This window comes from Athene noctua, chromosome 4, assembly GCF_965140245.1.
Source record: "Athene noctua chromosome 4, bAthNoc1.hap1.1, whole genome shotgun sequence".
Classification (NCBI taxonomy): domain Eukaryota; kingdom Metazoa; phylum Chordata; class Aves; order Strigiformes; family Strigidae; genus Athene; species Athene noctua.
Genome location: NC_134040.1, coordinates 71,459,904 through 71,472,452, shown reverse-complemented (window position 1 = coordinate 71,472,452; position 12,549 = coordinate 71,459,904). Strand labels below are relative to the sequence as shown.

At 37.0% G+C, this 12,549-nt stretch overlaps 1 protein-coding gene across 6 annotated transcripts in view; it reads right to left on the bottom strand.

Moving 5' to 3' along the window:
- Window positions 1-12,549, bottom strand: part of KLHL2 (kelch like family member 2) — a 62,739-nt gene that overhangs the window by 40,478 nt on the left and 9,712 nt on the right. For 5 of the 6 annotated variants that reach the window (XR_012633609.1, XM_074905711.1, XM_074905713.1 and 2 more), the window contains one exon: window positions 9,766-9,887. Coding sequence is in view for 5 of the 6 variants with exons in the window: in XM_074905711.1 (XP_074761812.1) it covers window positions 9,766-9,887 (122 nt within the window). In the remaining variant the exon portion in view is untranslated. Of the gene's footprint in view, window positions 1-9,765; window positions 9,888-12,489; window positions 12,515-12,549 lie in introns of those variants that run through there. The other variant, XM_074905715.1, reaches the window with a different exon arrangement.

Genomic DNA, 12,549 nt, shown 5'->3' with positions numbered 1-12,549 from the left:
GCTCGGCCTCATTATCAGCTGGAGCTTGAGGACATTGAGCTGCAGCCACCTTGCTGTTATCAGGCTACCAGATTCAGCAACCCTTAACACTTTCCTCATGTTAAACACAGTGTGATCTCTTTCTGTCACGTGTCCCCAGCTAAGCCAAAGCAGAAAAGGAAATCCTTTACTAGGGCATCAAACATCTGTCAGCCAGGTGTGAGGCTGTGGAATACATTTTCAACAAAACCAAAAATCCCGGTTTCCCAGTCTTAAAAACAAACATAGAAAGAGGAGTGACAATATGGTAACTGTATCATTTCTGCAGTGCACATGATAATATTGTGCCCCAAAACTCAAGCAGTTTCTACTTTGCACATACACAATAGCTAAAGTCACAAATATATGCTACAGGGGAAAAAAAAAAAAAAAAGAGTAGAGAAAAATACATACTATTCAGTATGCATTTAAAAACGGACAGAGAGCAAAATATTAAGCTTTGCTGCAAAGTTGTTTGCTTAGTATTTTGGTCAGCAGCTCTTTTATGTGAAGCTTACTCACCTAAAGCACAAATTAATGAAGTTTGTATTGGTAATAAAATATGCCTTTAGAAAGATCACACTCCTCTTTTCCATTCCCTCCTACACTCACTCTCCTGACAGGCAGGCATGCATAAGCAAATGAAGAATGCATAGTAGGATTATTCCACTGGAAAAAATCAGATCATTTACTGTTGCCTGACATGTTTCACAATGCCTGTAAATTCAAGTGTGCCACTGACTCTTCTCCAGCTAAGCCACATATTAGTTGTGCCCTCACATTATTAAAATCCTCAAAGCTGTTGTCACAAATACAAAAAAAAATGGGTCAAAAGGGGTAACCAGACGGTTGCTTGAGGCCTAATATATAAAATATGTATGACAGCAAAACACAGTGGTACTCCACTGGTACTCTTTCACCACATAATCAAGCAGTATACTATAAAGCTGTTTAGTCCAACATTAAATTCTTGCCCAGTAAGACTTAAACATGTTTCTATGAATAGGGTTTGTAATGAAACTCATGTCAGCTTGGATTTAAGTACCTCTCTGCAGTGTCAGTAAGCCCCTAATATTATTAGAACTGTGCTGGCATAAAAGAATAAAAGTGAAAGTTTGGATTACCATATAAACAGCGGTTTCAACACACATCAGGATTAACTGATTTTTTTAATTCAGTTTTAATCATGAAGTCATTAGGATGAGCCAGTTTATTAAAACATTTTAACCTGAATGACTCTGAATTTGCAAGAACTTCCAGAATTTAGTAGCTATGCCACTGCAGCTATAATGGAGATGAGCAGAAAGACCAAAGACTTGTTTATTTTTAAAGGTCCATAACACTATCCAATAAAGAATTCCATCTCCTCCTAAAGCTTTAATAATATCTGTGTCAGGGAAATATGATCACCAACTACCACTAGCTTTTACACTGAACAGCTCTATTACATAAAAGACTTTTTGTAAAGAAAAATGCTTTCACGAATTAGTGCAGTTGCCTGAAACGTATTAGCAAAGAAAAAAAATAAGTTTATGGACAGAAGGTTTTAGGTCTCCTTGAAGGCCATGCAAAAAGTGATAAGCTGAAATATGATGGTGAAAATATGATGGTTTCAAGATCAACCTGAGTCCAGCAAGCACCCACTAGTGGAGGATATGGAAGATGAGGGAGTCAAAGATCATGACAAATACTTTAATTCCCTCAGAAACAAGCAGGATTGTAACCTGTCACCTCAGGGTTCAATAGTTAGCACCTTACTCATCATATATTAAAGGCAGGGAGGAGCTGTCTGCCAATATTTTACAAGAATTATCTCATAAAAGATTGTTAAAAGAACACTAAAACTGTCATATCAATTAGAAAGTTGAAAGCATTAGCTGAGATACCCTCTGTCTTTAAGATCTCTACACATACAGCTGTCTTTCAACCTTTCTCCCTTCGGACTTCCCAAAATGTTCTCACAAGGTCTTAACCCATGAAACACAGTGAAGAGAATCACCAGTGAAGCTGCATGGCTCTGCATGCTGGGAAGCACCACATAGTCTTCAAATGCCTCAGCGCTCTTAGGACGGAGGAGAAACATTTGTATTGGCATTCCTGAATTTTAACCCTGCTTTTAAGTGCCTGGTCCAATACTTAATGCAGCAGTTACAGACAACAGTGTTAATTACTCATCTTTTACAACTGTATTTCATCTAAAAATTAATGCAGCTTACAATTTAGTCTGTGACTGCATAACCTGCTTTTACCTGATGAGAAATGAGGTACCTGTACCTCATTTGTAAAAGTTGTATCTTGACAAATTATCATCTACCTACAGAAACTCACAGAAGTAATAAAAGAGCCCAGGTATATGGTTTAAAACTTGACCCTTCAACTAAAAAAAAATTGAGACACATGTACTTGCCTCAGGGGCAGATATGACAAGTTGCTGTGGCATGAAAGGTGATTATCAAGTCCTAACAGGTCAAAACATCAAAACAAAATGTCATTTGTGCCCATATGAGGCATCAGAACACAGTACAAAGACCATTTTTGTTTGAATGATGCTGAAAAATTATGTAGTATGACAATTTAATATTTCATGTTACCTAACATTCTATGTAGAGAAAATCCATTTTTGAGGAAATGTATCAATTGTCATCGGCCAAATCTGTCCAAAATGTTAAGCTTACAGGAGATTGTTTGGGTATCAGAATGCAGTATCAGCTCAGAAAAATAAAACTATAAGCAGCTTGAAAAATAGCTGTATAGTTTTCATGAAGATCTGCCCTAACAGTCTGTCCAAAAAATGATGTGCTGCACCAGGATACTTTGCTGAGAGTTTCTGGCAAGTTAAATTTAAATCACAGGAAATAGAAATTCACAGATTTCAGCTCTAAAGATGCTGTCAATGGTATTTATAAATTTTAATGTAAAGTCAGAGCTATTTTCATTTTTAAAAAAAAAAATCTACTGCAGCTATCGACACTGAAATCAGTGCAATATTGCTCCAGTTTTTTAGGGACTGTAAGAGTCATAACTTAAACTCATTCCTTCAAAAAAAATTATCTCCAGAAGGGAAAAAAATGAAAGAAGTATCACTTATCTTCAGTAGTGTTGGTATTGTCTGATTTAACTTCATTCTTCTTTAGGAGCATCCAGAGCTTAGTAAGAAACCAGCTCAAAAGGATACTCACATGGGCCAATATTCTGTCTCCAGCATCAAACATGCAAGCAGCCACATATTGCAAGAAAGACTTTGGAAGCTAAAGCAAGATGAAAAACTTGTAGGTGGCTGTCCAGGTACTGTGGAGATGCAAGAGGATAGCTGTACAAAGAAATGGGAGGGGAACCCACTGGCTTAAAACGTACACCTAGGAACCCAAAATTATATTCAATTAATAATATAGTGAAGACTTCAGCGCGAAATACAAGTATTCTCTGCAGAATTATTTTTAAATGCTGTAACCAGGCAATCGTGGTCAGTAAATAGAGGCAAATAAAAGTAAACGAAAGGCCTTTATCAATAACCAGCTTGCAAACTTGAGGGATGCTGAATTTAACCTGTGTAGTACAGCGGTAATGGTTCTATTAAGTTGCCCACATCTGCTAGAAGATTGTGACTGCTTCCAGCCAGAAAAATTGCTATCATTACCCATACTGTCTTCACCAAACTGCACTGTCTAGTGTATAATAGTCTATTTGAAAATAAGTGATTTCTATTAAATCAGGATAAACTCTTCTTAAGGAGCCCTGCATTTCAGTGGAGTGCACAACTAAGGAAGTACTGGACCTATATTAATTATCTGTTGGTCTCTTGATGACATATGAGGTGTTAATCATGACCAATAAGTCTGTAACTGCCTAGATCCAGTCTACCTAGCACTTCCCCTTTTCAAAATATGCTTTCACTTATGCTGTTTCACTTCCCCTGAGTATTAAAAAGTCCTTAAAGAAGAGGTGATTGAAGAGGCACATCTGCAAATATACCAAGATCAAACTTCTTCCCTTCCTGCCCTTTTTAGGATCCTAAATCAAGAGTAGTGGTTTTTTTCCAGGCATCTCTTTCATAAGCTCTCTGAAGGAGAACAGCCAAGTTCCTGTGGAAGCAATTTCAGCATTACTTTGTCTCAAAGCAGTTATATATAAAATATATATACAATTTTATGTTTAAACAGGACCTACTGTATGATAAGATTCAGTGAAACCTTCACAGCGTTCAGTTCAGCTGAATAAATATTTCTTTTATCTCTTCCACCCACATACACAGCAGCAGGCTTACTTCCAGGACACAGAATGCACATCTCTGTTCAAGTACTGAAATGAACTCTCTCCTCTTATGATGCCCAATCACACATTTGTAAAAGACAGTCAGCCTTTGGTTCTAAAATATAAGAGTCTACCCCATTTAAACCACAAAATTTCCTATGTTCATAAACAAAACTGAACATACCCCTTTAAAAGGTGAGAGGCATCTTTTGATCCAAGAAGGGAAGAGAGATGCTCTTTAGTGTTCAAAGGTATAATTGCTAGGCTTTAGAAACTCTTGAAAAACATCCTAAGTATCTAAAATCAAACTAGTTTCAAAAAACATATTTTATGCTCTTTACACATCTCAGCATTGCTAACTCATATAAAGACTGCTAGTGTAGTCACCAGTTCATACACACAAAATACTACTTTCGAGGATAAAGTCTGACAAGCTGGAAAAAAGAGCCTACTCAATGACAAAGAAACAAACCTTGTATTTTACTCACAGGATAATAATTTCACTCCAGTCTGCATTAATGAGGCCTCAATGGACTCAATGGACTACTGGGTCCAATTTTAGCTACTGCATGTTAAAAATGTGTATACAGGTGAAATGGGAAATGTCTAGAAGAGCAAGAATGGTAAAACATTTAGAAAGCATTGCCTCCAAAGAAAAGTCTGTAATGTTCTGTCTAAAGAAAAAAAAAGTTATATGAATGAGAATAGTCTTTCAATACATATGACTGTTACAGCAAAACCAGCAACAAGTTGCTTTACAAGACAGCAGAGGAAGTACCAGAAATTGGTCTAGAGACCCAATAAGATTTAATTCAAATACTATCTTTTTAACTATAAAAGCTATTACAGAAACTGGAACAAACTACATGAGGATTGTTATAAAGTTTCCACTGTTAGATTAACTGTGCTCTGGCAAGACTAGATGCATTCAGTCACTGACTTTTTCACCTTACAGAGTTCAGCAGCAATTATCTTTTATGGTGTTCCCTGTAACCTCTCATTCCTTCTCCCTTTGTGCTCCCTTAACATACCCTCAGTCCTGCCTATCCAACTGTTTTTGGGTCATGCCACAAAATTTTGAAGATGACCATCCTGAAAAGCACACATCTGTTTTCATAAGCTGTGGGACTTCTCTGGGTTTTGGTGTGAGGTGTCTGCTCATTTCCAAGCTAGAGGGCTTTTCAGGACTCAACAACCCTGCAAAGTTGTTCAAACAGTTCAACCATACTGTAGAACGACTGCTTTAGTAGAAAGTGGGCAACATGAAAATCTTTATTTTTTGAGGATTTCTTACGGAAATGAGTTGCTTTTTTTGGACCTTGTTTTGACAGCACCTCAAATCAAATGTGCTGTCAACTCTTATGCCCACACCCCATGATACCATACAAATAGAAGAGTGTCTGTTATACTTTAGATGGCAATCTGCATGAACAGCAAGATTTACAAAGGAAAGATGCATTCATATTGTGTGTTCATGTGTTTATAATATGCTTATTACTATGCAAACATTGTTCTTCAGTAATTTCAGAAAATGAACACAAAAAATGATACATATTAAGAAGGATCTTCTTCAGGATTTTGGACTTTGTGTTGGTTACACCTACCAACATTCTTGAAAGGGAAAAATGTGCCAGGACAGCTTTGTAAAAATACCATTATTTGTGATTTTCCTATTCTGCTATTTCTTGTGCACACTGCTTGATCAAAAGCAAGAGAGCGCATTTATCAGTAGGTCCAAAGTGAAGCTATGTGTAATGTTTTCCCCAGGCAGCAGGGAAATGTTCACTGCCAACACAGGTGTCTGTTCCCACGTTTCAGTACACTAACCCAAAAGTATTGTGTGAACACAACCACTGTCAGGTCCATGTTATAAACCAGATCCTTGAAGTGATCCAAGTTAAGAATAACTCAAAAAAGAAGTGCTGGAGGGAAGAGAAGTGTTGTGTTGTTGGTTTTTTTATAGAAGCTCAGTGATCTGGTTTATAAAGCAGTTCAGCAAACAGTTGCATCAGCACAACCACAGGAACAGAGAACTGCAGCAGGGAATCAAAACAGAACACAACCAACTTTATACCATGTTTACTCCAATCACACCCCACTCACCCAGTATCTGGCTGACCTCTAAAGCCCATTAATAAATCCACAGCACACAAATAAATGCAGGAATGTCTTCTCCAATATATTTGTGCTCAGCAGAGGCCCTAGGTATACAGTTGACTAAATACGTGCTGAAATGCATTCGCATAGTGTGGGAGAGTTACTCACGCATGAGCTTCTTATAGTAACTAACTCTCCCACATTGTGCACTGCATGTAGTTAATACCTATATGGAAATTGAAAAAATTTGATGTGCAAGAAAGTTGATTTGCCTTCTGAAAACATTAACTTTGATGTTCCCTTCTTAAAACATGAAAAATGTGATATTGCATTAAGTCTGACAGTTAATTTCATTTCTGGGGAAAAAAAAAAGGAGCAGTGAGATGAGAACACAGGAAAACTTGACATAATAGATAAATATAGTAGAACCACTGGTATAGCACTATGTGAAGTGGATGCCATTAGAGATGAATGATAAAATAACTCATTCTAAATGAAGGACAAATACTAGAAGAAAACCATGAATGTACACATTCGCATACCAGCTATCTTACTGTTGGGGGCTGGCAGGAACCTATTGAACCAAGAACTGAAAAAAATAACAAACGTTCTTTTGTATTTTACTAATGTAGTGATAACAGCCAGTGCTGAGGGCCTCCCATGTTGATAGCTTATGCACTAAATGAATGGTTTTTTCTCCTCAATCATTGATTACACTGACTTTTCTATGTCCCCCCCCACCTAAAAACATACAAGTGAGAACATAACAGTGTGGAGTAGAAATGAATGGTTCTTACTCAGAAGTTGCAAAAGCACAGTAAAGAAACAGTCTCCTGTCCACATCGAGATCAAGTAAGATACTAATGGAAGCAGCTCATAGTTAACCTGCCCCTTAAGAAAGACCAGGGAGCTTGGCTATCCATTAAGTATTCATTTATATTTAGTTTTCATAAATATATAATATAGCTATTTTAATACCAAAAAGTACTTAGTAATTCTACACTACTTAAACATGAAGTGCTCACGCCCTTTTCAAACATAGTATCACATATTAGAAATTAGTTCAGTACCTATTCTTATGATGTATATATAACCTGAAGAGACAGAATAATGTACTTGAAATCTCATGAAGGGTATCAGAGTAAGATTCATAACCAGCTACCTAGAAACTGAAGTTCCAGTTTAGCATATTTGCATAAACATAAACAAGCTGAGAGACAATACTACAGAGCATCTTAGGTTTTCATGGTTCTGCACTCCTACAAGATAAATTCTTAACCACTACTGAAATTCGACAATACCTCTGAGCAATACTTTTTCCTGTCATACAGACAGGAAATTGAGAGCCAGAATTAATCTCAAGAGCATGCAACACATTTAGGGAGAGAATAGTTTTAACTAAGGCCTGACAGTCTGTGCTAGGTTTTAAGTTTTCAGAAATTCACAGTAACAATGTTCCCACCTTGGCTTTCAAACTTAAGGAAAAGAACTTGCATCAGTGTATTCATTTTTATCCATAGTGTTTGGTTTAGCCCTAATGCAAATAAACACTACATATCTAATAAATGCAAAAAGGATGAAAGTGACAAAATAAGAATAGCTTTACATTCATTACCAGCCATATTACAAGTATATTCAGTATCAACATTAAAGTGGGACTATATGGCAATAAATCAAAATCCACTTAAAAGCTTGACTGTCTTCTCAGTACTCAAGTAACCACAAACTTGTAATATCACTCACCAGGCCACATTATTTATATTACCATCCCAACATCATCAGACATATCTTCAGACAGATAATCTGGAGCTGTGAAAATGAAAGCCCTATCAGACTCAGGAGCTTTAAACCTGGAGATTTCTGGCCTTTAGTGATTCCTACGTGAGAAAGAAACATAACACTGACTTTTCCTCCCCAATAAACACAGAAGAGGCAGCATTGCCAACAATGGGCTAAAATGCATCCTCCCAGGCAGCACCTACAGCCAAAACACAGGAGGCTGCCTATTAAGTGCAGTCTGATATTATGGACCAAAAATACAAGATTAAGGTCATTAAGGTGTGTCAGCAAGACAGAATATTCTACTTTAAGGATGAAAAACCAGTATGACCAAGCAAAAAGAAGTCTATTAGGGAATCTTGACACCTCTGAATTTTGTCCCGAGTCTTCCACAGCGATATAGAGATTTGTGCAACCAGAGTGGCAAGATAAAACAATTTCAGTCAGCTTTTTTATTACATACACCCATCATCAGATCAGAAATAAACAATTCCTTAAGAAGTTGGTGATAAGAAATTAATCTTGCAAAATTAAAAGATTTATGGTATGACCTAAGCTATGGAAGGTTTAGTAGTTGGATATTTTGTTTCAAGTTGGTAATATTTCTCATTTCTAGGCCTTCAGTCAAACATAGCTAAAACTAGCAGTGACTCCATTGAATTTAGCAGCCAATAAAAAGCTATTAATTTCAGCCTAATGCCTGATAAAAGCAATGATTTCAGAATATACAATTACAACAGAAATTTTCAATGCCAAATAACAGCAACACTGCTTTGTCCCCTGCAAAAGCAGTGAAATAACTCCTAGTAATCTGGCACTGGGCAATAGCAGAAACAAGGGCATAGCAGCAAGAAGAAAAACATAAAAATTAAATATATCACCTGTTATGCAACTAGTTTTAAACTTACTAAACATCTGTGCCAAATCTCAAAAGGTAGTGAAAGGAATATCTACTCTGTCCATCTTCAGGATTTGTGGTTAGAAAATATTAAGGGCAGGAAACTATGTTTTCTAAACTTGTTGAAGCTTCAGCTTAAGGTACAGCTGATTAGAAAAACTGATTAGATATGTGGGATGGGCAAAACCTTCATGCCAGATATTGGTTGATTTGAGGAAAAGTAAAAGAGCAGTAGCTAAAAATTTCTGCACAACTGGCCACGGGCAAGGTACGGAGACTGAGAAGAAGAAAGTGTTTTATTCTGCAGATTAGCAGGGGGAAAAAATATATTAAAACAAACAGAACAGCTTAATTGGAGAACATGTTTTCACATTTAGGAGCAAATCCACTTTGTTTATGTAAATTACACTAAAGTATCAGAGAGGGGGTGGTACAGAGGTGGCTGACAGCATTAATTTTAGTCAGAGCAGACCATCTATTTCATTGTATTACATAAGATTTGGTTGCAAAGCCCATTAAAGTTAACTGACTCTTAATTTACTCCACTAGTCTTTGAATTTGACCCAGAATTTAAACAGCATGGCTACTTGCTTTGTAAGCACGAGGTCTGAAAAAATTCCAGTTTGCAGATGAGATTTTCCATGTTGGAGTTGAACCACACTGACAAAATGTGTATTTTGCACATTAGATCTCTTTTGCTGCAAAAATATTCTCACTCTTACCTGCACATTTTCTTCTGTAACTTGAATTTCAGCAGTGTAAATATAATCAATAAGCATCCTTAGAGTCCAGCCATCAACTTCCTTTATTCGAACTCTCTTTGCTCGGCTTTCACTCATCTCACCTACAAATACAGTTTTAGTCAAGTAAAATAAGACAGAAATACAGCACAAACGTAGAAGTTTAACAGCAGAACTTCATGTATGATTAGTTATTATTAAAGTTGTTTTACTATCACAACTCAATTTCCTTCCTTCCTTCCTCCAATGAAAAACGCAGACTTTGCTGTTACCATCATGCAAATGCTACCTGGGTTAATACTTTTACTGCAGGTAACCTATTTTCTTCAGTGTACAGTATCAGGAAAATAGTTATCAGACCCAAATAAGACTCTTCAAATGCATACAGAAACATTTTGCTGGCAAAGCAAGCTATTAATATACTCTAGCTTTATTAACTTCTTAAAGAAGCATACCAAATGCAGCCTGTAGTAATTTTATTTAAATAAGAAAAATTATATCCCCACAGAATAATTAACATACATATTTCTTTGCTTGTCTACTTAGCAATTTCACCTCTGTTACAGATCTGATTTAACAGTTAAAACTCAAGCTAAGATAAAATGGTAAGCAAGGGAAAATGTTGGATCTCATTTTGTGGAGGCTGTCATACTGGCCATATGCCACAGCTGATCTTCACAGGAAGGCCTGCAAAATAGCTTTCCCCTTCTAAAATATGTTTCTCAAAATGTATCATTTTGTTTATACCTGAAATAATTGTCCAAAGATACATTTTGAAGTAATGATTATAACCTTCTCCATAACTACCAACCACACATCTAGTCATCTCAGACTTTTAACTCTTTTTGCATTGACTTGCACTGGGAAACAAAACATGAACTACAATGTTGGTAGATATATAAACTTTGACTTTGGAAGACTATATCCCAATCTCTGGATACATCACTTTTTTATTCTTTTATATGGAATGTATCCTTATTTCTTTCCCCTAGGCATCTAGAGATAAGGGTATTGATGAGGTAACAAATTTAATGTATACAGCAGAAGATGACAGGATAGGGCATTGAACAAGATGATGCTGACCATAGATGGTATTTCCTTATGAAGTACATACACATTTTCATTGTTTGTTATCCGGTGGTCTCTAGGGTTGTTGCCAGACAAGTGCATTTTACTCAGTGCTTTTGGCAAAGGGATCATCACTGGGAAATTTGTTACTATTATTCATGCCTTTTTTTGAGCTGAAGGGTGAGGAATGGCATTTTAAATCAACCCTTTGAGTGATAGGGAGTGCAGAAGACCATCTACAGCAACATGCTACTACTTAATGGCAGCACAGGTTGCTAGCATTCTAGAAAGCACTGATGAAGAACCACATCAGAAACCAGCAAAATCCAGCCCCCACAGAACTTTCTCTTTTTACCAGCTCTTCTGAAACACTTCCCTACACCTCTAAAGGGTGGTTGCAGTGTGTTCTCTGTAGGGTCCGGTATTCCAAGTTTCTACTGCTAGTGTGACACAGATTAAACCTATTGATCTTCAGAGCATGTATACTTCAAGTTATTTATTATGCAAGCTGCTGTGGAGGTGGTCCTTTGGGAAAATTGTGTGTGTGGGAGAGCAGAGTTTCATATTCTGCCAGCACATTAGGTTTGTTTTCAGATTTTGTGTCAAGGCTTCTAGAGCCATGGATAGGCACTTTCTCTGTTTAACAACAGAGCCCAGAATATACACCAAAAAAAACCCCCCCAAGACCAAAGACTTGCTTCTACCTTTCATGCTAAACAGACATGTAGTCTTACTATGATTCTAGATCAGTCCTCTCGTGATCCAGACTTGTTTGACAGATCACATGCAGGAAACCATAGATTCCCTCACTAGGCAGTCTCAGTTCAGACTTTAACCTGTGGAAGAATTCAATTTATGACCGTGAAGCTGCACTACTGTATCTCCTCAGATTTGTTAGTGACAGGAAAGCATATTGAGAACAGAAAGGAAAGCGCTGAGCTGATCCAACCTCCCAAGCAGAGTACTAATTGAGTTGAACTTACAAAAAAGCTATCTAGAAAGCTTATGGTTCCTCACAAAGTAATGTAAGGAAGGCTTTTCTTTTTCTTTATTTTTTTAAAGCAGAATTTTACTAATGGAGAATGGAAGCAAAGAGAGCAGGTAATTCTCTAAGGATAACTGGCATGACAGAAGATAAAATTAAACTCAGGCCACCCTTGTCCCAAGCCAGGTCCTACAGCCAGTGAAGTGTCCCAAGCCAGGTCCTACAGCCAGTGAAGTGTCCCTTTAACAGTTGTTTTATAATCCTTTCTTCTAAACATTTCAGTGTATTTAATTCAGATCACTGTACACATTTCTAAAGAGTTTCATTGTATAAAGAAGGATTATCCCTAGTAACAGAGTCCCAGATGTTTCATCCTTCCCCCCACCCCCTGCCATTTATGGGACAATTGTTACTAACTTACTAAATTTTGTACCTTCAAAAGGCAGTAACTTTTTCTTTATGGATATTTAATACATCTACTTCTATCATTACAAGTGCAAACAGGAAAAAAACCCCAGGCAGAGGGTTTGATCTCAGTTAATGCCATATCCCGGCCTGCATAGCAGTCAGTAACTAATGACTCCGAGAAAGATGGAAGTAACCTACAAACACGTATCTAAATATAAGCTTCTAATTTCTAGTCAAGAACTAACCCTGAAGCATAAATGTGCAATTTGGTTTTACTGTCTTTTCAGTCACTGTTTTACTCTGGA